The 26,411-nt window shown below is 45.9% G+C and overlaps 1 protein-coding gene across 7 annotated transcripts in view; it reads right to left on the minus strand.

The window, feature by feature from the left end:
• flt4 (fms related receptor tyrosine kinase 4) overlaps positions 1-26,411 on the minus strand; it is a 267,177-nt gene that overhangs the window by 15,661 nt on the left and 225,105 nt on the right. For all 7 annotated transcript variants that reach the window (XM_063053080.1, XM_063053081.1, XM_063053082.1 and 4 more), the window contains 6 exons: positions 22,660-22,782; positions 19,481-19,592; positions 18,670-18,769; positions 14,945-15,050; positions 14,239-14,378; positions 8,036-8,156 (listed from right to left, as the gene is read on the minus strand). In XM_063053080.1, the coding sequence (XP_062909150.1) occupies positions 8,036-8,156; positions 14,239-14,378; positions 14,945-15,050; positions 18,670-18,769; positions 19,481-19,592; positions 22,660-22,782 (702 nt within the window). The remainder of the gene's footprint in view (positions 1-8,035; positions 8,157-14,238; positions 14,379-14,944; positions 15,051-18,669; positions 18,770-19,480; positions 19,593-22,659; positions 22,783-26,411) is intronic.

The following is a 26,411-nucleotide window of genomic DNA, read 5'->3' on the forward strand; positions in this document are numbered from 1 at the left end:
AGACATCCCAATTTCCTGGTTTTGGTGGGACCCAAGTCATTCCGACCCTAGGCGTACGGAGTTTGAGAACAATGATTTCTCACCGCTGAGTCCAGTGGCTGTTAGTGAGGGGCTAATGAGCTGCATCTCTAGAGACGCCCAGTAAAAAGGGGCTCAGTTGTGGGGACTATCATCCAGGATTTGATTTGCTGAATACTGTGTAATTGCTGTAAGCATTGATTAAGTGCTTTATGTGTTTAAGCCTGTGTTAGACTTGTATGGGAAAGTGATTAAGATACATGATTTTGAATGCTGCAGGGGTTAATCATTGGTGCGATTCAAAGAGATTATTCGTAACTGAGGCTTGTATTCTGACCAGGGTGGATATCTGCAGCTCAGATGAACTGCTGATTACAGTTTTAAATTCGGTTCCAGTATTAGGGAAAGTAACAATCATGGAAAGGCTGTCTGACCAACCGGTGGGTAAAGATGTCGTTTTAGTTTAGACCAGCAGTGACATGACAGGAGTGGATCAGCCTGGGACGACTGGGGCATCTGGAGAAGTGGGGCCATAGGCCATCCATACTTTTATAGAAGAGGGCAGTGTAGGCGAGGGAGCAGAACTGGAATTCAAGTTTCCCGTAGCTGAGGGCTGAGACTTTAAAGACAAGTTGCTCTCGTTTCTGTGGATTGAGAGGAAGGAGTTGTCCGATGTAAAAAGTCTAATGAGTCCTTCAGTGAGAAGTGAAAATTCTGAGTTGGATTGGCCCTTATGTCCCTGGTGGATAAATGGCAAAGTGCATTGGCAGAGAGTCAAAGTTATTGCAGGCTGAGAATGTTTTCGGGAGTGAAGCCCACCCCCAAGGGGGAGGAGGAATATAAGACTTGGGCGGAGCAGACATCTCAGTTGGGGATGAGTGGCAGTTCTTAGATAATATGAAAAGACAGCGACTGGTAGAGAGTCTAAAAGGTCCGGCTGCTGAGGTGGTGAGGTCCTTAATGGCAGAAACTCCATTTGCCACTTCCATGGGCTGTATGCAAGCGTTAGAAAGTGTTTCTGGCATGGCGGGAAGCCCAGTGGAGCTTATGATGAGGCTCAGGCATACGTTCCAGGAGAACGGGGAGAAACTTTCTGCCTGCATTTTTCAGCTCGAGAGACAGCTGCTTTGCTTGTGCCGTGAAGGGGCCATTCAACTGGCTGATGTGAATCAATTAAGGATCGACCAAGTGATGAAGGGATGACAGTCATGTGACATGATTGTTTTAAGCCTCCAAATGTCTCATAGGATGCATCCCCTCCGTCCCTTGAATTGAATTGACTTTATTTCATACATCCTTCACATACATGAGGAGTAAAAAGCTTTACGTTACATCTCCGTCTAAATGTGCCATGTGCAATCATAGTAATTTATAATAAATAGAACAGTTATTGTAACATAGAAATACACTCATTTCAGCATGAGTTCATCAGTCTGATGGCCTGGTGGAAGAAGCTGTCCCGGAGCCTGTTGGTCCTGGCTTTTACGCTGCGGTACCGCTTCCCAGATGGTAGCAGCTGGAATAGATTGCGATTGGGGCAATTTGGGTACCCAATGATCCTTCGTGACCTTTTTCACAACCATCTTTGTAAACGTCCTGAATCATGGGAAGTTCACAACTACAGATGCACTGAGCTTCCGCACCACTCTCTGCAGAGTCCTGTGATTAAGGGAGGTACAGTTCCCATACCAGGCAGTGATGCAGCCAGTTGTTGAGCTGATCAGAGAAGTAAGAGAGGAGGAAAACGCGATGGAGGAGCGGGAGGCCTCCATCAGCAAGTCACAGCCCTCGGTCGTAGCCCCTGTTGCTGAAGTGACCCCTGATGTCACACAAGTGGGTGTATTGCAAGATGTAGTGAAGGATTTGAGAGCTGAGGTAACTTGATTGATATTGGCTGGTTTTGCTACCAAGCATGACAAAATCAATAGGAAGCTGAACCCACTGGTGGGACATACTAAGCAGAGGGCTGCTACTGAGCAGGGTCCTTTGATCAGGGGAGTGACCAGTATTGTCTGTTACAACTGTGGAGAGGGGGGATGTTTCAAGTGGGATGGGGAAACCTTTGGAAAATGAACCAATGGTTACTTAAACAGAAGAGGAAGTTGGGAAACCTCAGAGACCCACTAAGGGTTTGTCTTGGCATCTCAGAGGGAACGTGTTCCAATCAATGTATCAAGGAACACCCTACAGTGCAAAACCCTATTCCTGAAGGCCTCGTGGGTCCGAGCTCCAATGTATCCCTATGGATTGAGGATATTTATGCTAGAACCATAGTTGACACAGGTTCTCAGCTTACTCTGCTGAACAGATCCTTCTACAACCGGTATTTGACGCCTTTACCATTGATACCACTCAGTGTCCTAGAGCTCTGGAGACTTTTGATGGTTACTTGTTGTTGAAGCTGGAGTTTTAGGAAGCAGATGTTGGAGTAGCTGAGGCCCTTGATGTGTTGGTGTTGGTCTGTCCGGACCCAACTGAGAAGAGTGAAGCTTCCATTCTTGTGGGAACAAATACTCCTATTGTGAAAAGGCTAGTTGGAGCCTACAAGGAGAGAATTGGAAAGAGCTCTCTGAAAACCTTGTCCATTCACCCGGTTTGAGAAAGTGCAAGCCCATCCTAGGCTGGATGATGAGTACCTACGAGGAACTGTGTTGTACACCCCATCCAAACCCATCATATTATGGCCTGGGGAAGTGACTAAAGTGATGGGAAAGCCCAAATTTCCCAGAATGCCTGATGCCGAAGCCCTCCTGGTAGACACTCTGGAAGACCACGAAGAAGAGTCATACTTACCTGGTGAGGGCTGAGCCACAGAAACCGTTGGCTGTGCAGGTAAACAGGGTGACAGTGATTGTCAGGGACACCTTGGGGAGAGGGGTCACCCTCAAGGGGGGGATGCTGATAGCACATCTTTTCCAGTGACCATAATGTGTGAAAACCAGGAGAGTGACAATCTCCTGGATCAGGAAAGTTGACAGGCAAGTCATTCAACTTTGGTGACTCCCCTGTACCTGAAGGTTGGAAAAGGAGACTGACGGAGAAGACATTCAAGTTCAAAAATGTCTTTTCTACTGACGAGTTTGATGTTAGTTGTTCCAAGAGTACTTGCCACACCATCCGAGTGCCAGAAGACACCCCATTCAGAGAAAGGTCTTAGTGATTGACACCTGCAGAGATGGAGGACACCTGGCAGCATCTATTGAAGCTGAAGGAAGCTGGGATTACCACTGAGTCCAGGAGTCCCTATTCATCACCCATAGTGCTGGTGAGGAAGAAGAATGGGAAGGGATGAGTGGGTGTTGATCATCAGACACTAAACCAACATACAGTCCCGGACCAGTATAATGTACTGCGGATCAAGGATGCACTGGCCTGTCTGAGTGGAGTGAGATGGTTCAATGTGACGGACCTAAGGAGTGGGTATTATCAGATACCCATGAGCGAAGCTGACAAAGCGAAGACAGCATTCATATGTCCACTTGGATTCTTTCAGTTTGAAAGAATGCCTCAGGGCACATCAGGAGCAGCAGCTACTTTCCAACGTGTTATGGAGAAAACTGTTGGGGACATGAACTTGCTTGATGTACAGTGTTCTTGGACGAGCTCAGTGTTCGGGTCCACCCTGGAAGAGCACAAGACGAGGCTACTGAAGGTGTTAGTCCGCCTGAAAGCTGAAGTGATAAAACTGTCACTGGACAATTGCCAGTTCTGGATGATGTCTGTCAACTACATCGGTTAAATATAGTTTAATGGGATGGAGTAACTATGGGTCCGTCCAAGATATAGGCTGTGACCATATGGCCAAGGCACAAGAATGTGAATGCTCTATGTTCTTTCCTTGGATTCTGTGGGTTCTACCTGAGGTTCATGATAGACTACTCCAAAGTAAGCCACCCTTCGAATCAGCTTCTGTGTGGTTATCCGCCCTTGGGGAAGAAAGGGAGAAGGACAAAATGGGAAGATGGTGAAGTTTATCTTAGCCCTTCGGAGAAAGATAGGATGCAAAATGTGAAGAGGCCTTCTGTTAGTGTTTGCAAACCCTCAGTTGTCATATATACTGCATACAAGTGCCAGCAGAGAGGTCTCGAGGAGCATGCTATATCAGGATCAGGGCACAGGATTGAAACCTGTCACTTTGTTGCCCTCTGAATGAAACTACCCCACGCACAAATTGGATTTTCTGGCATTAACATGGGCTATGGTTGTTAAGTTAAGTGACAGTCTATATGGTGCCAAGTTTGAGGTGAGGACTGACAGCAATCAGACATGCAGAGGTACTTAGGAGTCTACATGCAAGACTTTCAGGAAGTTAACTTACAGACTGAGTCTGTGGTAAAGAAGACAAATGCAATGTTGGTACTTATTTCAAGGGGGATAGAATGTAAATACAAGGAGATAATGCTGAGTCGCACTTGGAATATTGTCAACAGTTTTGGGCCCCATAGCTCAGAAAGGATGTATTATCATTGGAGAGAGTCCAGAGGAGGTTCACAAGGATGATTCCACAAATGAATGGGTTAACATGTGTGGAGCATTTGACAGCTTTGAGCCAAGACTCACTGGAATTTAGAAGAATGCAGGGGGGGATCTCATTGAAATCTACCAAATGTTGAAATGACTAGATAAGGTGGATGTGGAGAGGATGTTTCCTATGGTGAGGGTATCCAGAACTAGAGGGCACAGTCTCAAAATTGAGCAGTGACCCTTTGGAACAGAGGTAAGGAGGATTTTTTTTTAGCCAGAGAGTAGTGAATCTGTGGAATGCTCTGCCACAGACTGCGGTGGAAGCCAAGTCCGTGGGTATAGTTAAGGTGGAGGCTGATCGTTTCCTGATCAGTCAGGGCATCAAAGGATATGGTGAGAAGGCAGGTGTATGGGGTTGTGTGGGATCTGGGATTAGCCATGATATAATGGCAGAGCAGACTCGATATGCTGAATGGCCTAATTCTGCTCCCACGTCTTATGGTTTTATGGTCTAATCCATTGACTTTTTTCCTGACAACAGTGAAATGGGATGCCATAGGCCATCGTTAGTTGGCGGTGTTGTCTGCCTATGATTTCAGCCTGAAGTACTGGCCAAGGAGCCAGAAAATTGATGTGGACGCATTGTCCCGACACTCACATGAAGGGCCAAATATGGACGGAGAGTGGGAGAGCGTTCCTGACTCTGGAGTTAAAGCAATGTGCCAGTTTTCTGCCACAGGAAATCAGAGGCAAGGCAATGGCAGGATAGAGCTGTGGGTCATTTGGGAGCATCTGGTTGGACCATTCCACAAGCTGACTGCAACCTGACCGCCCTGAATATGAGTCGTGGGGAAGTGACGGCAGCTCAGCGAGATGACCCTCGTATAGGTACCGTCTGGTCAGCTGTTGCGAAAGGGATAGGATCCAAGCTGAAAAGATGAAACACCCTGCAATATTTCTACTGATGAGAGAATGGAACAAACTGGAGTTGAGGAACCAGGTTCGGAACCGGGTCATGTCTCATCCAGACAGGCCTCAGCATTCGCAGTTGATTTTGCCTGAGAAGCATCGGAGGATTTTGTTGAAGTCATTTCATGCTGATTCAGGTCATTTGGGGTTTGACAAGATCTATGGATTGGTCAGAGATTGGTTCTACTGGCCCTGAATGAAGACTGAGATTGAAGAGTTCTGTAAATTGTGTATTCAATGTATTCGGAGGAAGACACTGACTATGAGGGCCGCCCCGTTATCCCATGTGTACAGCGCAGGGCCACTTGATCTGGTGTGTGTGGATTTCCTCTCCACAGAGCCTGATTACAGCATCACGGCAAATGTGTTGGTTATTGCTGATCACTGGACCAGATATGCTCAAGCTTTGCCTACAAACGATCAGAGGGCGTCTACCACGACCAAAGTGTTATGGGAAAAGTATTTTGTTCATTATGGCCTTCCAAGACATATATAAAACAATCAGGGAAGGATTTTGAGAGTAAGCCCATACATAAGTTACTGGGCATGCTTGGAGTCGAGAAGTCAAGGATCACGCCTTATCACCCTCAGAGTGATCCCCAGCCTGAGGGGGTCACCTGGACATGGCTAGACATGTCCGGAACCCTGGATATCAGCAAGAACAAGAAATAGAGTCAGCATATTGGACATTTGGTCCACTGCTACAACTGTACACAGAACAAAGCTCAAACAAGAAAAAATCTGCAGATGCCGGAAATCCAAGCAACACACAAAATGCTGGAGGAACTGGTGAAGGGTCTTGGCCCAAAATGTTGACTGTATTCTTTTCCATAGATGCCGCCTGACCTGCTGAGTTCCTGCAGCATTTAGTGTGCGTTGACAGAACAAAGCTGCTAGATACTCGCTGTACTACTTGATGTTCAGGCGCGAAGCGAGGTTGTCTGCAGACCTCTGTTTTGGGATTGGTGGGGAATATTTGCCACGGAAAACCTATTTTAAGTATGCGTCTGACTTGAGGAAGGATCTGCAAAAAGCTTATGCACTAGCAGGGGGTATAGACCTGTTAAAATTCTTCATCGGAACCACCTTTTACCTCTAGGGCAAGAGGTACGTATTGACCCAGAGCCTGAGATGGACCTCACAGCTAGAAGGACTCTGCGCCAAAGTGGAAGAACAGAGAGCCAATCAGTGGAGAGACCTGGAAAGGACCTAACCACTGAATGTTGTACAGACTCGGAGGACGAGGAATTAGGATGTGGTATACGTTACCTTACGCAAGCTCCCCAATAATCGATAAGAAGATTGCTGAACCTCCCTCCCCATGCTGACTCAGAGGAAGGGAGCTAGCAGTGGACAGGCAGACTCGCGGCTAGACAACGAGGGAAAGCTGGGCTCCAAAGTAATTGGGAGCGAAGCTGAGCTCAGTCAAGTGACAAGGGGTTCTGGGTTGCCGGAGGGCAGGAGTAACCGACAGGGGAAGGTTTCCCCCAGTAGACCAGAGAGATCCCAAGGAGTGCTCGGGGCTGAAGAAGCTGAAGATGGAATATAGAGGACCCAAAAAGTCAGGAAACCCACAGAAATAGTTGGCCTGTGACGCACTGGAGAAACAGAGTGTTGTATCTAACTCCCCTGTTAGATATGTCACTACCATTTACAAATGGATTGGAGGTCCTGACATCACAAAATTCCTTTGGAAAGTGTTATTAATGATGGGTTGGTAAATTTCAAAGTCATGAGGACATGACTACTTTTGGTGGGAAGAGAGTAATGCCCTGGTTAAGATTTTACTGCTAATGTGTAGGGTAGTTCATTTAATGGTTTTCTGTAGAAGCAGTGTGTTCTGCTGGTAGTGTTTGAATTACCATTAAAGATAAGAGGTTGTGATATTCAGCTGAGGAATGTCGAGCTAGCCAATTAGGATGATGAATTGGCTGAAGGTTCTCGAGAAAGCTGTGCAGAGAGGTTTTGTGAGGGACATCGGGGTGGGTTGAGGTCTTTTTCGGAGGGAGATGGAGAGAGGAGATGGAGAGAGGAGAAGCTCGAGAAAACTAGCTGTGGGATTTGATCCAACTGGAATGTGTGATTCGATGGAATCCAAGATGGGAAATTCTACCGGTGACTGGTGAATAGGAGTTGGCGACGTGAGTAAAACAGACACATCCAGCTTTTGGAAGATCTGAGCTCCAACCTTGTGCACAGTTGACCGTTTTAATTAAAATAGGCCCTTTTGTTTTTTTTCCTTTTTTCTTTAATAACGGTTTGGTTAAGTTGATATTTATCAATATACTTTCTTTATAATTGTATACATTGTACAATCTGTTATTTCTTGCCAACAGCTAATTGAATGGTGGCAGTATTTACAATTTTCGCACAATCGGGGTTCAGATGGTTGAAACATCCCAACTTCCTGGTTTTGTGGGACCCATTTCATAACGACCCTAGATGTATGGAGTTTGAAAAAGCTGGTTTCCTCAGTGCTGAGTTCAGTGGTTGTTAGCGAGGGGATAACCAGCCGCCTCTCTAGAGACACCCAGTAAAAAGGGGTTTCATGTTTATCTGGACATGGAAGATGAGGATTACTCACATTTTGCATGGGATTCCCAGCCTCCTCCATTGGGATATCTTCAAACGTTTTCACCCTGGTTGCAAACCTCATCTGACTCCCCTCACTTATAAGACTTGGCAAAGATACACAGTTATAATATCTAAGAAGAAATAAGTTCCATTGAGACAGAGACATTGGTGATCAAAGCCCATATCCCAATACCAATCCAGCACAGCCCACATCCCAACACCAATGCAGCACAGCCCACATCCCACCACCAACCCAATACAGCCCACAACCCAACACTGACCCAGCACAGCCTCACATTCCAAAGCCAATCCAGCACAGACCACATCCCAACGCCAACCCAACACAGCCAACATCCCAACGCCAACCCAACACAGCCCACATCCCAACACCAACCCAACACAGACCACAACCCAACACAGACCACATCCCAACACCAACTCAACATCCCAACACCAACCCAACATCCCAACACCAACCCAACCCAGCCACATCCCAACATCAACCCAGCACAGCCCACATCCCAACACCAACCCAACACAGGTCAGATCCCAACACCAACCCAACACAGGTCACATCCCAACACCAACCCAACACAGCCAACATCCCATCACCAAACCAACACAACCCACATCCCAACACCAACCCAACACAGACCACATCCCAATACCAACTCAACACAACCCACATCCCAACACCAACCCAACACAACCCACATCCCAACACCAACCCAGCATAGCCCACATCCACTTCATGTGTAATACAACCAACTGCCAGGACCAATTCTCAACATTCTGTTATACAACCGCCAACCCAGCAATCGCACAGAATGCCAACTCAACATAAACCGCAATTCACTCCTGCCCCCCCGCCAAGTAAGTTAATTATCAACACTTAAATACCCAACATGCAATTGAGGTGACTAGAATGAGGAGTACAAGATGGTAAGAGGAGGCGTAGATAGAGTGAACAGCCAGGGACTTCTTCCCAGGGTGGAAATGGCTAATATGAGAGGCCATAATTTTAAGGTGACTGGAGGAGAGTATATGGTGGTGGTGGGGGAGAATGTCACAGGTAGGTTTTTTTTACTAAGAGCTGCTGGTGTGTGCAACACTCTGCCAGGGGTGGTGATAGGGACATTTAAGAAACTCCTAGGCACACGGATGATAGAAAAATGGAAGGTTATATCGGAGGGAAGGATTAGCTTGTTCTTACAGTACGTTATAAAGCCAGTTTATCTTGGTGATGAAGGGTCTGTACTGTTCTATGATCTAATGGTAACCAACTCAGCACAACCCTCAACAGAACCACTGCTCCCCTTAAGCTGCCCGAGTGCGCGGTCATGCAGTAACTAAAATGCTCCCGTGCACATAGCCTTTGTTGCCGCGCAGCTGGAATTTTCTTTCATATAATGTTAATATAAAATGCTGCGCAATTTTCAGGTAAAAATTTCCAGCTTAGAGTAGTGGTTGGTCCGCACAGCTGATAAAAAAAGAAATCCACAAGATGTGAAAATGATGGGAGAGCATGTTGCGATGAGAGTATTATACTGTAGACAATTGGTAAAGTGGTAATCTGTGTTATTTTTGTCACATCTGAAAAAGTTGTTTTGCATACCATCCAGGCAGATTATTTCATTGTGACAGGCATTGAGGTAAAACAGGGTAAAACAAATCTGGTGTTACGTTTATAGAGAAAATGCAGAGCAGGTAGACAGTATGGTGCAGCGCCATATCAAGATAGATTGTGAGGTCAAGAGTCCATTTTATCATACTAAGGAACTGTTCAATAGTCTTATGACAACACAAAAGAAGCTGTCCTTGCACCTGGTGCTACGTGGTTTCAGTCTTTTGTATCTTTTACCTGATGGGAGAGGGGGGAAGAGAGAATGTCTGGGGTGGCTGCGGTCTTTGATCATGCTGGCTGCTTTACTGAGACAGTGAGAAGTGTAGACAGAGTCCATGGAGGGGAGACTGGTTTCTGTGATGTGCTGAGCTGTGTCCACAACTCTCTGCAGTTTCTTGCGATCACGGGCAGAGCTGTTGCCAGACTGAGCCGTGATCCAGACAGGATGTTTTCTGTGGGGCATTGATAAAAATTGGTGAGGGTCACCAGGGACATGCCAAGTGGAATAAGTGGGTGAGAATACGCCAGGTGGAGTTTGGTGGGAGAAAGTGCAAGGTTTTGCACTTTGGTAAGAGGAACCTAAAATTCATTCCCTGATCCAACACTCAACAGAACACTGACCCAAATACCAATGCAACATTTTCCAATACACCAATGTCAGCACAGCCTGAGTTCCAGACTGCAGCCCTGTGTGTATGAATGTACATATGACTGCATGTGTATGCGTGTGCGTGTGTGTGTGTGTATGTATGTATGTATGTGTGTGTATGTATGTGTGTGTGTGTGTGTATATATATATATGTGTGTGTGTGTGTGTGTGTGTGTGTGTGTGTATATATGTGTGTGTGTATGTGAACGCTTATGTGAGCACATTTGTGAGTGAGTGTGAGAGAGAGCGAGAGAGTGTGTATGTGTGTGTGTAGTCCAAGCGTTGGGGGGGGCGGTGGTTGAGGGCCTAGTTATTACCACAAACAGATACATGTGGAGCACAAAGTGAGGTAGTAGATAGGTGCCTGGTAATAATGTAGTGATATAGTACCCCCCCTTCCCCTGCAGTGCTATGGGTGAGGGGTAGCTGGTGACAACGGTTGTGTGAGAATCCAGGGATTAGGGGTGATGGCAAGCGAGGGCTGTACAATTTGGTGGTGGTGGTGACGACTGTGTGCTGGCATTGGGGTAAAACATTGTGGAAAGTGCTGGGCGGGGAGGGTGGGGACAGTGGCATCAGAGGTATAGAACATTGCTGCCGTGGGTCTCTGTGACTGGCTAATGATGTGAGTGTTCGATGGTTGGAGTGGCTCCCTGTCTGAGGGGGTGGAAAGCTCCTCAAGTACTGGTTACACTTCAGCCTCATGCTCCAGATCGACAGTTACCTGGTGCAGAGAGGAGAGACTCACTCAGGATCACTCCTGGTTGGCCTGCTCCTGGTCCAGTCCAAACTGGCCACTCGTCAGGTCTAGACAGCAGGCAGTCGAGGGTTCTGCCCCTCTTCCAGGGTTACATGCCTGCCCAGGTGCCCCTGGAGAAGGAGCCCACGGTGTCCATAGCTACAGTGGAAGATTTGAAGGACCGATGGGCCCCACAAGGGATCAAGTGTGTTTTAGACAGTGATAATTGACTTTTAATTTGAAAATATAAGTGTGTTTTAAGTCCTGAACGTCATATAAAAGCGTATTTCTGTGATACAATTATCACTTGAATAAACTTCTGTATATGAAGTAGAGATAGAATGGACTGAGTCTGACAATATTAGAACATACCAACACAAGAACATAAGAAATAGGAGCAGGAGTTGGCCATCTGGCCCGTCGAGCCTGCTCTGTTATTCAATAAGATCATGGCTGATCTGGCCATGGACTCATCTCCACCTACCTGCCTTTTCCCCATAACCCTTAATTACTGAGGTAGCCTCCACTGCTTCATTGGACAGAGAATTCCACAGATTCACTACTCTCTGGGAAAAGCAGTTCCTCCTCATCTCTACCCTAAATCTACTCCCCCAAATCTTGAATCTATGCCCCCTAGTTCTAGTCTCACCTAATAGAGCCATCCTTTCTAATCAGTTTATTGAGTGTGTTGACATCTGTATTCACCCATGCTGATGCCATTACCCCAGCACACAAGATTGTATAGTCATACTTTATTGATCCCGGGGGAAATTGGTTTTCGTTACAGTTGCACCATAAATAATATAGTAATAGAACCATAAATAGTTAAATAGTAATATGTAAATTATGCCAGTAAATTATGAAATAAATCCAGGACCAGCCTATCGGCTCAGGGTGTCTGACCCTCCAAGGGAGGAGTTGTAAAGTTTGATGGCCACAGGCAGGAATGACTTCCTATGACGCTCTGTGTTGCATCTCGGAGGAATGAGTCTTTGGCTGAATGTACTCCTGTGCCCACCCAGTACATTATGTAGTGGATGGGAGACATTGTCCAAGATGGCATGCAACTTGGACAGCATCCTCTTTTCAGACACCACCGTCAGAGAGTCCAGTTCCATCCCCACAACATCACTGGCCTTACAAATGAGTTTGTTGATTCTGTTGGTGTCTGCTACCCTCAACCTGCTGCCCCAGCACACAACAGCAAACGGGATAGCACTGGCCACCACAGACTCGTAGAACATCCTCAGCATCATCCAGCAGATGTTAAAGGACCCCAGTCTCCTCAGGAAAGAGAGATGACTCTGACCCTTCTTGTAGACCGCCTCAGTGCTCTTAGATCAGTCCAGTTTATTGTCAATTCGTACTGGTGACAACAGACTGGTAGAACATATGAAGGAGAGGCCTGCATATTCTAAAGGACCTCAGTCTCCTCTGGAAGTAGAGGTGACTCTGGCCCTTCTTGTACACAGCCTCTGTGTTGGTGCTCCACTCAAGTCCGTTATCTAGGTGCACCTCCTGTTCCATGCCACATCCACGTCCTCACCATCAATAGTAACAGGGAGCAATACAGGCTTAGTCTTCCTAAAGTCCATCACCATTCTCCATTGTCTTTCTGATGTTGAGCCGCAGATGATTCAGCTTGCACCAATTGACAAAGTCCTCCCTGTATTCATCCTCCTGTCCTCCCTTTATACACCCAACTGTTGCTGAATCATCAGAGAATATCCACAGATGACATGACTCTAAAGTGCGAGGGTTAACATATCAGGAGCACTTGATGGATCTGGCCTGTACTCACTGGAGTTTAGAAGAATGAGAGGGGATCTCATGAAACCTACTGAATATTGGAAGGCGTAGAGAGAGTGGATGTGGACAGGATATTTCCTATAGTGGGGGAGTCTAGCCCTAGAGAGCACAAGCTCAGAATAGAGGGATGAACATTTAGAACAGAGATGAGGAGGAATTTCTTTAGATGGAGGTAGTGAATCTGTGGAATTCATAGAACATAGAAAACCTACAGCATAATACAGGCCCTTCGGCCCACAAAGCTGTGCCGAACATGTACATGAACTACCTAGGCTTACCCATAGCCCTCTATTTTTCTAAGATAATTCATTGCCACAGATGGCTGTAGAAGCCAAGTCATTGGGTATATTTAAAAGTTGATAAGGTTTTGATTAGTCAGGGCATCAAATGTTACAGAGAGGAGGGAAGAGAATAGGGTTGAGAGGGAAAATAAATAAGCCATGATGGAATGGCAAACAGACTCAATAAGACTCGGACTTTTATAACCATATGTGATATGAAACTGTAAATAGTGTGTTTTATTAAGTCCTATATACTGTCTAATAGTGTATCACTGTGATATTACAGCATAGTGCAAACCCTTTGGCCACAATGATACTGTAATTATCTGAATACATTTCTGTATAAAGTAGTGTAGTCGCTCAAGTTGAGTATGATGTTCTCACAAGGGGTTATTCCCTCAATGAAGAATGCCTGTGCGTAACTTTGTTTAACATGTGGAGGCTGATGAATGTGCAGCCACCACACAGTCCTGAAGAGAGAATGGTGAATCTGTGGAATTCTTTGCCACAGGCAGCTGTGGGGAATAAGCCTTTATGTATACTTAAGGCAGAGGTTGGTGGATTCTTGATTGGTCAGGGCATGAAGGGATACAAAAAGGCAGGAGACTGGGGCTGAGAGGAAAATTGGACCAGCCATGATGAAATGGTGACACAGACTCCATGGGCCAAATGGTCCAGTCCTGCTGCTATATCTTATGGCCTTATGAACAGATCAGGGTCAAGGTCAGGGTCAGTGGCATGGAATGCAAGATGACAAGGGACCCTTCACTGCTGCAGGCCTCCTCCACCTTCACTGTTGTTGTGATGTGTCAATATCTTCCACCAGCTCCACTGATGAGGTCTTGGTTTGATCGCTCTTTGTATGGAACCTCCCCTTGACCTTATCACTACGGGTGACCCTACCAGGAGCTAAGCTCCAGATGGCATCACATTTAGGATCTCAGGAACTCACAGGGCTCTCCACCATGACAAGTGACAATACTTGGAAAAGTTCTGCATATAAAAAAATGTGGGAATGGCTGAGACTGCTCTGGGAGAGGAACTGAGTGGACTGACGGTGGAGAGGCAGGTGCCTGAAACAGGAGAAGGTGCAAACCTCACGATTGCTTACCGTGGTCCTATACTGTCACATCGTATCCTGGATTCAGACACTTCGGCGGCCCCACGAGCCAGGGATGAATGGAAATGGGAGAAGGCTAGATCTCCTTCGGTGGCCTGCAGCACACTGAGGGGGATGTAATCCTTACCGTCCTGGAGAAACAGACACCCTTGAGTATACATGGCACCACTCACAGTCACAGACACCCCAGAACCCTTTCATTTTTAAGGTGCAGGATGTTCATACAGATCAGATCATTCAAGATTCAAGATTATTTATTGCCATTCTTCAGTACACAAGTGTAAAGGAGAACAAAATATTTGTTATTCTGGAGCCAATTCAGCACACAGAAGCACAATAAGATAACGAACACAATAAAGATAAATACATTAGATAACTTATATGTCCATAAAGTGACATTTGGTACTGGAGTGTTTGTACAGAAAGTTGATGACAGGAAATTATAAAGTAGTGGTGGTGAGAGTGGGGGGTGGGATTAGTGGGTGGAGGTTTTGATCAGGTGGTCCTGGTCTGGATGCTACGTAGACTCCTTCCTGAATGGGAGTGGAGCAAACAGTCCATGAGCAGGGTGGGTGGGATCCTTCATGATGTCACTGGCCCTTTTCAGGCACCTTTCTGTATATCTGATCCGCAATTACTTCAGAAGCTGACGGTGTAGTGTGTGTTGGGCTGAGCCCGTACAGGCCCGGGGTCTCACCTGTTGCACGTTAGCTTGCAGCAAGTCCCCAAGTATCTCCACCAGGTCAGAGAAGGTTGGTCTGTCCTTTGGATCTCCTTGCCAGCTGTTCAGCATGATGCGATAGCTAGGGAACAAGAAGTTTATCATCAGTTGGTCATCTGCTGATTAAAGGGTTTCAAGAAAGTCAAACTTTCTGGTGAGTGAACTAACAGGTGATGGTTTACAGTTAATGTATGCAGTAATAGTTATAGGGAAAGGCTAGAAAGAGTGGATGTGGAGAGGATCTTTCCTGAAGTGGGGGGGGGGGGGGTCTAGGACCAGAGGACACAGCTTCAGAATAGAGGGATGTCCATTTAAAACAGAGATGAGGAGGAATTTCTTTAGCCAGACGGTGGTGAATCTGTGGAATTCGTTGCCACAGATGCCTGTGTAGGCCAAGTCATTAGGTACATTTAAACGAGGAGGTTAACAGGTTCTTGATCAGTAAGAGTGTCAAAGGTTACTGGGAGAAGGCACGAGAATGTTGTTGAAAGGGATAATAAATCAGCCATGATAGAATAGCCGAGCAGATTCGATGGGCCAAATGGCTTAATTCTGCTCCTATGTCTTATATCTTATGGACTAAGGTTTTGAGTACAGGAGTTGTGATGTTCTGTTGAAATTGTATAAAACATTAGTGAGACCAAATTTGGAGTATTATGCGCAGTTGTAATCACCTACCTACGAGAAAGATATCAATAAGAATGACAGGGTATGGAGAAAATTACAAGGATGTTTTCAGGACTTGAGGACCTGAGTTATAGGAGGAGATTGAATAAATTATAACTTTATTCCCTAGGGTGTAAGGGAATGAGAGGAGATTTAATAGAGGTATACAATATTATGAAGGGTATAGACATGGTAAATGCAAGAAGGTTTTTTCCACTGAGGTTGGGTGAACTAGAGGTCTTAGTTAACTGTTGTCAGAGAGGAGGATGCTGTGGGCAGCTTAGTCCCTGTGAATACACTGCACACACCGGCCATCAGTCGTCACTCAGTGCAGAATAGAACTAGAGGTTATTGGTGAAGTATGAAAGGTGAAGTGTTTAAGAGGAACCTGAGGGGGAGCTTCTTCACTCAGAGGGTGGTGAGAGTGTGGAACGAGCTGCCAGCGCAAGTAGTCAATGTGAGCTTGATTTCAACAGTCAAGAGAAGTTTGGATAAGCACACGGATGGCAGGGCTACGGATCAGGTGCAAATTGATGGGAGTAGGCAGATTAAATGGTTTGGTACAGACCAGATGGGCCGAATGGCCTGTTTCTGTGCAGTACTTTTTTATGACTCTGGTGGATTTTACACAGTACTCAATGTTATTCCTATAAATAACAATACACACTTCAAATTCCCTTTTAATAATCTGGCAGAGTCAGGACTAATGGATTTTACACAGAACTCAAAGTTATTCCTATCAATAGCACATCACACTTCCAGCTTTGCTGCATGACCTGCTGAGTTCCTCCACCGTTTTCGAGATTTTCAGCATCCACAGAATCTCGTGTTCTTTTTGTATGTCAGCAAAGACTCCAGGGTGGAGAGCATTCTAACTGGTTGCATCCGTACAGGATCGGAAAAAGCTGCAGAAAGTTGTAAACTCAGCTAGCTCCATCATGGGCACCAGCCTCCCCAGCATCGATGACACCTTCAAAAAGTGATGACTCAAAAAAGTGACATCTGTCATTAAGGACCTCCATCACCCAGGACATGCCCTCTTTTCATTGCTACCATTAGAGAAAGGTACAGGAGCCTGAAGACCCACACTCAATGATTTAGAACAACCCCTCTGCCATCAGATTTCTGAATGGACAATAAACCCTGAACACGACCTCACTTTTTTGTTCCCTTGTCACACTCCCTCTTTTCTTCTTTTTTTCATTCGTTCATCAGGGAATGAGATGGGCAGGTGACTGAAGTTTGTGTAGTGAAACACTTTGCATCTGATGATTAAAATCCCATTAGTTTCAAGGTAGTTATGGAAAAGGATAGGTCTGGTCTGTGGGTTGAGATTCTAAATTGGAGAAAGGCCCATTTTGACGGTATCGGAAACGATCTGACAAGTGTTGATTGGGACACAAACACAAAACAATCTGCAGATGCTGGAAATCCAAAGCAACAGACACAAAATATTTTGTGTGTGTTAACTGGATCAGTATATTTGCAGATGACACTAAGACTGGGGGTGCAGTGGACAGCGACGAAGGCCATCAAAGCTTGCAGTGGTAACTAGACCAACTGCTGAAATGGGTTAAAAAATGGCAGATGGAATTTAATGCAGACAAGTGTGAGGTGTTGCATTTTGGGAGGACCACCAGGATAGGTCTTACATGGTGTGTGGTAGGATTTTGAGGAGTGCGGTTGAACAGAGGGATCTGGGAATACAGATCCATAATTCCTTGAAAGTGGCATCACAGGTAGATTGGGTCGTAAAGAAAGCCTTCGTACACTGGCCTTCAGAAATCAACGTACAGGAGTTGGGATGTTATGTTGAAATTGTGTAAGACATTGGTGTGGCCTATTTTGAAGTTTGGCAGTTTTACCTACAGAAAAGATATCAATAAGATTGAAAGGGTACAGAGAAAATTTACGAGGATATTGCTAGGACTTGAGGACCAGAGTTACAGCAAAAGGCTGAGTAAGTTCCGACTTTGTTCCCTAGAGCATGAGAGGGGAGATTAGATAGAGGTATACAAAATTATGAGGGGTATAGATAGGGTAAATGCAAGCAGACTTTTTCCACTGAGGTTGGGTGAATCTACAACTAGTGTCATGGGTGAAATATTTAAGGGAAACATGAGTATTGGGCACATGGCCAAGTGGTTAAGGCGTTCATCTAGTTACCTCAAGGTCGCTAGTTTGAGCCTCAGCTGTGGCAGCGTTTTTGTGCCCTTGAGCAAGGCACTTACATCACACATTGTTCTAGTCTGTGTGAGGAGTGGCGCCCCACACAGACTTCCAATCTGCGCCTTGTAAGGCATGAAAATGCCCGATGCAGGCCTCTCATGGTCTGAGTCGACGTTCCCTCCCTGAGTGGGAACGTCTTCACTCAGAGGGTGGTGGGAGTGCAGAGTGAGCTACCAGCACAAGTGATGGATGCAAGGTTGATTTCAATATTTAAGAGGAATTTGAATAGGTATGGTCGACTACGGGTCAATGGGACTAGGCAGAGTAATGGATTTGCACAGACCAATAGGCCAAAGGGCCTGTTTCTGTGCTGGAGTTTCTATGACTCTATCTATTTGATGATGATGATGATGATAATATATAATATATTCTTATTGCAATAATGTTTCTGCAAAACAGTGATATATATCAGTAAAATGAACCTGATTCTATGAGGTGTTAAACAATTGCTGTCTGAACGGAGTTTGTACTTTCATTCCGTGACTGTGTGGGTTTCTCCCAGGTGCTCCGGTTTCCTCCCACACCCCAAGGTGTGCAGGTTAGGGTTAGTAAGTTGTGACATACTGTGTTGGCACCACGAACTTGGCAACGCCTATGGACCGTCTCCAGCACATCCTCAGATGCAACAACACATTTCACTGTATACTTCAATGTGACAAATAAAACTAATATTTAATCACCTCAGTACATGTCACATTAAACCACTAAACCCCTGAGTGTTCATGGGTGAACCTGGACAAAACGCTATAGAAATTTAACTCTTTTGGCCGCAGGATCACAGGGGTGGGGAAGAGACATCTTCTTACATTTCTTCTGTTGCGTATTCTGGAGCCCTCATCCTGGTTCCTTCCCTCAGCCGTTGGCAGAATTCCTCATTGATCTGTACTCCAGGATAGGGAGAGACACCTGGAATGACAGGGGAGATCAGCCTGGTACTGACAAGGTGAACAGGAGGGGAGATTCAAGCTCAAGTTTAATTATCACTGAACCATACATGAATATCTTTCATGAGGACCACAATCCTGTTGTGGTTTGGAGGCTCGCGTGCCTCAATGCTGGCTCTTGATAGGGTTACCCACGCTAAACAGGTCAAAGGGTAGAGCTCTGATGAAGAGTGGTCCACTGATCCTCCGGGTTCGGGGGTTCAGCTCCGGGCTAACAATCTTGACTAGTAAAACAAAACTGTTACAGAAACAGCCATGGAGAGTCCTTTTACATCTATATGTGATGGTATTCCTGAGTCTCCACCCAGAACTTGCAAGGCTGACAGTAGTGAAAACTGAGAGGAAGCTACAGGCACGATAAAGGAAGCCCTGAACACCACCGGAGATGGAGGACCTTCATTGCTGCCCTAAGCATCTACGGCGTAACGGCCAAAAGCAAGTTGGACGAATATAGTCAAAGAAAACAGCGTTTCTCTGAGGCCAAGGTGCAACACGCATTACCACCAGCACAGTGCACACATGGTTAAGATTTAGCAAAAAATACAGTCACAAAGAAAACAAAGATAAAAATAATACAGCCCAAGTCCCTGAGTGGCATGACTGTAGTCCTGGTCCAGATTGTCCTTCCACCAAGCAAACACAGGAGAGCAGAGCGGCAGGACGGCCCCCTCACCTAGAGAGAAGATCTCCCACAGGAGGACGCCAAACGACCATACGTCACTCTGGGTGGTATAGACTTTATCGAAGATGCTTTCCGGAGCCATCCACTTTAGTGGGAGACGAGCCTTGAGCAAAGGAGGGAAAGTGGGAGTTACAACCGGCCGTTCACTCTTGAGCACATCCCAAACTAACCAAAAAGCCAAAGAGAATTTGAGCTGAACTTGACTTTGAGAATTTGAAACTGAAATTGATTTATACCATTATGAGAGGCAGAAATAGGATCAGAATCTTTTCCCCATGGTAGAAATGTCACAAACTAGAGGACATGCTTTTAAGGTTAGAGAAGGTAAGTTTAAAGATGATATGAAGCATAAATGTTTGTTTGTTTGTTTGTTTTTTTTTTACACAAAGAGTGGTAGGTGCCTGGAATGGCTACCGGGACTAGTAGTGGAAGCAAACAGTCTGATGGAGATGAAAGCGGCATTAAGATAAATAGCTGAAATTGAAAGGAATTCACTTAATCTCCAGATTCCCTTAAACACCATGTAAGGTTCAATACCAAGCACAGAAGAAAGGACAGAGATGAGGAGGAATTTCTTTAGCCAGAGAATGCTGAATCTGTGGAATTAATTGCCATGGATGACTTGTTGCCACACCCTTGAGTACATTTAAAGCAGAGATTGCTAGATTCTTGATTCATCAGGGCATCAATGGTTACAGGGAGAAGTCAGGATAATGGGGTTGATAGGGATAATAAATCAGGCATGATGAAATGATGGAGAAGACTCGATGGGCCAAAAGGCATGATTCTACTATATCTTATGATCTTAGACCATACGCCCATAAGATAGGGGAGTAGAACTGGACCATTTGCCCCATCGAGTCTGCTCCACCATCTCATCATGCCTGATCCGATTTTCCTCTCAGCCCCAATCTCTGCCTTCTCCCCATATCCTTTTATTCTAATGGAATGGAGGTATGTGAATGATACACGGGAGGTATAAACTTATAGACAAAAGGAGTTTGTATGTTCTCCCAATGACAGTGTGGATTTCCTCAGGTGCTCCAGTTTCTTCCACATTCCAAGTACGTACGGGTTAGGGTTAGGTGGGTTGTGGGCATGTTATGTTGACACCAGAAGCCTGGTGACACTTGCGGGCTGCCCCCAGCACAACCACAGACTGTGTTGTTGTTGATGCAAGTAATACATTTCACTGTATGTTTCGAAGCACATGTGACAAATAAAGATAACCTTTTAAAAATGTTTGAATAACTGTTACTCAGAATTGAGAACTTCACTGCTCTATATACATTTTAGAACTATTTTATCAATACAGTATACTTTGAGATTAAAAAAAGTTTAATAGTTTCTTCTTATCTATGCTGTTGAATGTTTACATCTTGAACTCCTCAGTTAGAATTATACAGAGTAAAGTCCACCCTGCTCTCCCCCACCACGCAGGAATCACAGGTAAACTCTCCTCAGTTGAAGTTATAGAGTAAACCCCACCCTGCTCCCTCCGACCATACAAAACAGCACAGGTAAAACGTAAACATTTTACACAAGAAGCAGGAGAAGGCCATTCGGCTGTTTTGTGCCTGCTCTCCCATTCAGTAATGTGGGGTAGCATGGTCACAGTGGTAAGTGTAATGCTATTACAGTGCCAGCGACCCAGATTCAATTCCCAGTGCTGTCTGTAAGGAGTTTGCAACCACGAGTGAGGATCTGAGGTGTACTGGCTATACTGAACCCTGTCATTTTTTTAATGACTAGAGAGGGGTTAGTTACATCAGTCTGTGGTGTGATTTACTTGTTGCCCACGGAGGGACTGACCTGTGAAATCAACAGAGGGAAACCTGGAAAATTGGTTTACAGTTATAACAGAGGATCGGAAGGATTATGAGAGGCATGGATAACATAGATAGTGAAATATTTTTTTCCATGCTACAGATTTGAAAAACATGAGGACAGGAGATTGTAAGGAGAATTTAGGGGTAACTGAGAAGGTGATAGCTGGAACTTGCTGCCAGAAGAGACCATGAAATCAGATACTGTCACTGTGTTTTAGCATTTAGACACTGAAGTATAGAGAGATGTGGCACTAATGTGGGCAAATAGCACAGAGTCATAAAACACTACAGCAGAGAAAGAGGCCCTTTGGCTTATCTAGTCCTTGCCAAACTGTTAATGTGCCCACAGACCTGCTCCTGGACTATAGTCTTCCATACCCTTCCCATCCATGTACCTATCCAAATTTCTCTTAAATGTTGAAATTCATCCCACAGATGAGAAAAAAACGTCAGCATGAAGGTGGTAGGCTGAATGGCCTGTTCTGTGCTGTACCCCCATCTGGCTCTGTCTATTAGGCCAGGGTCCGTGGGATGGGCCGGTCACCAGTGCGACTGGAAGTGAGCTGTCATGGATTGACCTTCATGGGATTCTCCTGTGTAAGGTGACCTCCGACATCAGTACACCAACCATGGGTGGTCCTATGCCCCCTTGCTCTCTGCTACCAGTCAGCAGCATAACACCTGGAGCAGAATGAGGGCATTTGGCCCATCATCTGCGCCGCCATTTCATCAAGGCTGATTTATTATCCCTCTCAACCCCATACTCCTGCCTTCTTCCAGTGATCTTTGATGTTCTTACTAATCAAAAACCTATCAACCTCTGCTTTAAATATACCCAGTGACCTGGCCTCCACAGCTGTCTGTGGCAATGAATTCCACAGGATTACTATCCTCTGGCTAAAGAAATCCCTCCTCATCTCTGTTCTAAATGGATGCCCCTCTACTCTGAGGTTGTGCCCTCTGGTCCAAGACTTACCCACCATAGGAAACATCGTATAACATAAACCTTAACCCCCCAACGAGGTTTAAGAGACACTTAGACACAGAAATTGATCAAGTTCCCAACCTGGGGCTCACATGGTAAGGTTCACTGCCATAAGGTAGGGACATGTTTGGCACAGCTTTGTGGGCCGAAGGGCTTGTATTGTGCTGTGGGTTTTCTATGTTTCTATAAGAAAGTTTGGGAATCCCTGGTGTAGAGGATTACAATTGCAATGTGGGCAGAGGGATTGGCATAGATGGGAAAAAGGCCAGATGGATGTGTTGGACGATCTCTGTGCTGTCCCCACTCTGTGACCCCATGGGAAGAAGCAGCTGGCTATGTCAGGTTTGAGAACTCACATTGCCCTTCCTCACGTAGTCAGGGTCCTTGTAGATGTCTCTCGCGAGGCCAAAGTCACAGATCTTCACCACGTTGTTGTCAGAGAGGAGGATGTTGCGAGCAGCCAGATCCCTGTGAATACACTGCACACACCGGCCATCAATCAGCACCCAGCACCCACCTAGATCCATTACCCACCCAGTCCCCATCACTCAACCCACCCCCAGCACCCATCACCCACCCAGCACCCATCACTCAGCCACCCAGGTCCCTGTGAATACACTGCACACACCTGCCATCACTCAGCACTCAGCACCCACCTAAAACCATTACCCACCCAGTCCCTATCACTCAACCCACCCCACACCCAGGTCCCTGTGAATACATTGCAAACAATGGCTGTCACTCAGCGCAGTCTTCATGGGCACTGAGAACCCTGATCGTGGAACCCCACTCCCCGACCTAGTGCCAGCACACATCACCAACGCAGACCCTGTCACTCACCCATATAGCACCCTCCCACCATCCAACCAGCACTCATAACCACCTACTTTCCACCCCAGCCACTCAGTCCCCATCATTACACACCCAGCATCTATCACCCACACCCCACCCCATCCCATCCCAACAAGGTCAAGTGTGCCACTCATGAATCCACCTGCACCTCCTGTAGCCCTGGGAAGTCGTACATCAGGAACAGGAAGTCAGCTGGGCTGACAGGGTCACCAGACTTCCCGCAGACGCTGCCTGTGCCTCGCTATCCCTCACTACCCCTACACTATTTACTTACGTTTCATAACTTACAGTGATTTTCAAAATCAGAATCAGAATAATGTTTATTATCACTGATATAGGTCATGGACTTTTTTTTGTTTTGGGGATCTCATTGAAACCTATCAAATATTGAAAATATTGAGAGTGAATATGGACGGGATATTTCCTACATTGGCGGAGCCTAGGACCAGAGGGCACAGCCTCAGAATAGAGGGATGTCTATTTAGAACAGAGATGAGGAGGAGTTTCTTTAGCCAGACAGTGGTGAATCTGTGGAATTTATTGCCACAGGCGGCTGTGGAGGCCAAGTCATTGAGTGTATGTAAAGCATTGGTTGATAGGTACTGGATTAGTCAGGGTGTCAAAGGTTACAGGGAGAGGGATAATAAATCAGCCATGATGGAATGGCGGAGCACATTCGATGGGCTGAATGACCTATAGTACTGTGCAAAAGTCTTGGGCACATAGATAGCTAGGGTTCCTAAGTACTATAGTAATTTTATGTATTACACTGTACTGTTGCCACAAAAAAACAAATTCCATGACATATGTGAGTGATGATAAACCTGATTCTGATATGGGGTTCTATTGTGGAGTGAGAGTGGGAAGGGAGCAGGGAGAGGGGAATCATGGTTGGCAGCAGGAAGCACCAGAGAGACATTCTGTAATGATCAATAAACCAATTGTTTGTTATCAAATGACCCTGCCTGGTGTCTCAGGTCTGGGTGTCTGTGCCCACATGACACCTGCCCTCCGCCCCCCCCACCGCCCCTGGCTCTCCTTCTCTGCCTCCTGTCCACCTGTGCCACATCCCTCCTGCGGCGTTCCACCCTCGCCACTCCCAACATCCCTTACTCCCGCTAGATTTACAAACTCGCTCTCCGCTACACTGTGCAAAAGTCTTAGGCTCCCCAGCTATATCTATGTGCCTGAGACTTTTGCACTGTGCTATAATTCTGCTCCGATGTCTTATGGTCTCATGCTTTGCAGCAGCAGTACAGTCCAATACATAAGAATCACTAAATTACAATAAGAATATATTTAGATAATAAATATTGCAAAACGAGAACAAGAATAGTGAGGTGGTCTTCATGGTTTCAGTATCTGTTCAGAAACCTGCTGGATATTTTATTTAGAGGTTCAGCACGGAACAGACCCATCTGGCCTCACGAGCAACCACCAATTTAACCTAACCAAATCATGGGGATATTTACAATTAACCCACTAACGGGTACATCTTTGGACTGTTGGAGGAAACCAGGGCACCTAGCAGAAACCCATGCATTCACAGGAAGATGTACAGATTCCTTACAGAGGACGGCGGGACTGACTCTGAACTCCAACACCCCAAGCTGTAACAGTGTCATGCTAACCACTATGGTACCTATGGTAACTTCCCATGTCTCTGCTGCTACCAAACCACAGATTTCACAATGCAAGTCGGTGGTAATAAACCTGATTCTGGGCAGTTGGGATCTGATACACCAATGCTGCCGTCCACCACTCTCTCTGTCCCTGCCCCTCTCCGTCAGCCTGACTGGATCCCAGCGTCTGGACTCCGTTGCAGCGCAGTACAGCCAGCAGCAGGGGGCAGTGCAGAGCCGATGTGGGGTGGGCGCAGTCCTGAGACTGAGGAACACACAGAGCTCAGGATCCCTCCCAGAACAACAGGAAAGAAGAGGAAAGGAAGAAGAGGTTGAAAGGACGATTATCTTTAGCACCTTTCATGGCCTCAGGACATCCCAAAGCACTTTTTGAAGTGCTGTCGCAGCGGTGGAGTGGGAAACACATTTCACAGTCCCTTCCTGTGTTCGGAACACTCTTTCCCGCTGCCAATGGATTCTGTGTGTCTGTGAGATCACACAGACAGAATGAAATCATTCCACATCCAGAATGAGATTGTTCAGCCCAGTATCTGTGCCAACCCATTGAAAGAGGCTCCGATTGATCACAGAAAACTTCAGGAACACAAAGGGAGTAACTTCACTCAACCCTATACTGAACCATTCCCACAACCTATACACCCCCTATCAAGGATACTTCATCTCATGCTCCCAATATTTGTTGATTATTTATTTATTATTATTTTGCTTGCTTTTTTGTTTCTTAGTACTTACTGTTATGCCTGCAAGAAAATGAATCTCAGGGTTGGACATAAATGCCCTTTGACAATAAATTTACCTTAAACTTTTAACACAAAACACTGGAGGAACTCAGCAGAGCAGGAGCATCTCTGGGGGGAACAACACACACAAAACGCTAGAGGAACTCAGCAGGTCAGGCAGCACCTATAGGAAAGCAATAAACAGTCCATTTTTCGGGCCTTCCTTTCCAGTCCTGCTGAAGGGTTTCAGCCCAAAACATTGACTGTTTATTCCCCTCCACAGACACTGCCTGACCTGCTGAGTTCCTCCAGCTTTTTGTTGTTCTGGATTTTCAGCATCTGCAGATCCTCCTGTGTTTACAATCTGCAGGTGCTGGGGGAAATGGCCAGCTGATATTTCAGATTGAGATGGTTCTCCGGTTCTCTGGACTGGAAAAGAAGAGGGCAGGTTGGTGTTATGAAGAGGGAAGGATCAAGCAGGTGATAGGTGGATCCAGATTGAGAAGGGGTGATAGGCAGATGGAAGAGAGAGAGTGGAAATGCTGATGGGTGGAAGAGGCAAAGGGCTGAAAAGGGTGGAATCTGATAGGAGAAGACAGTGGACCATGGAATAAGGGGAAGAAGATGGGGAGGGGAATTGGAGGGAGGAATATGTTGGTGATGGGTGTGGCTGGGAAAGAGTTTTGGCAGCATGGTAGCGTAGCAGTTAATGTAATGCTTTATGGCACCAGCAACCCAGGTTCAATTCCTGCCTCTGTCAGGAGTTTGTTCAGATTTCTGAACCCATGATCACCACCCTTAGTACTTTTTCCTCTCTTCCTTCAATACTTACTTAATTCAATTTTCCTTTTTTATTTATATTTTTGTTTTAATTTCAAGTTTTTTTTACTACAG

This window comes from Mobula hypostoma, chromosome 7 (assembly GCF_963921235.1).
Source record: "Mobula hypostoma chromosome 7, sMobHyp1.1, whole genome shotgun sequence".
In the NCBI taxonomy this organism is placed as follows: Eukaryota; Metazoa; Chordata; class Chondrichthyes; order Myliobatiformes; family Myliobatidae; genus Mobula; species Mobula hypostoma.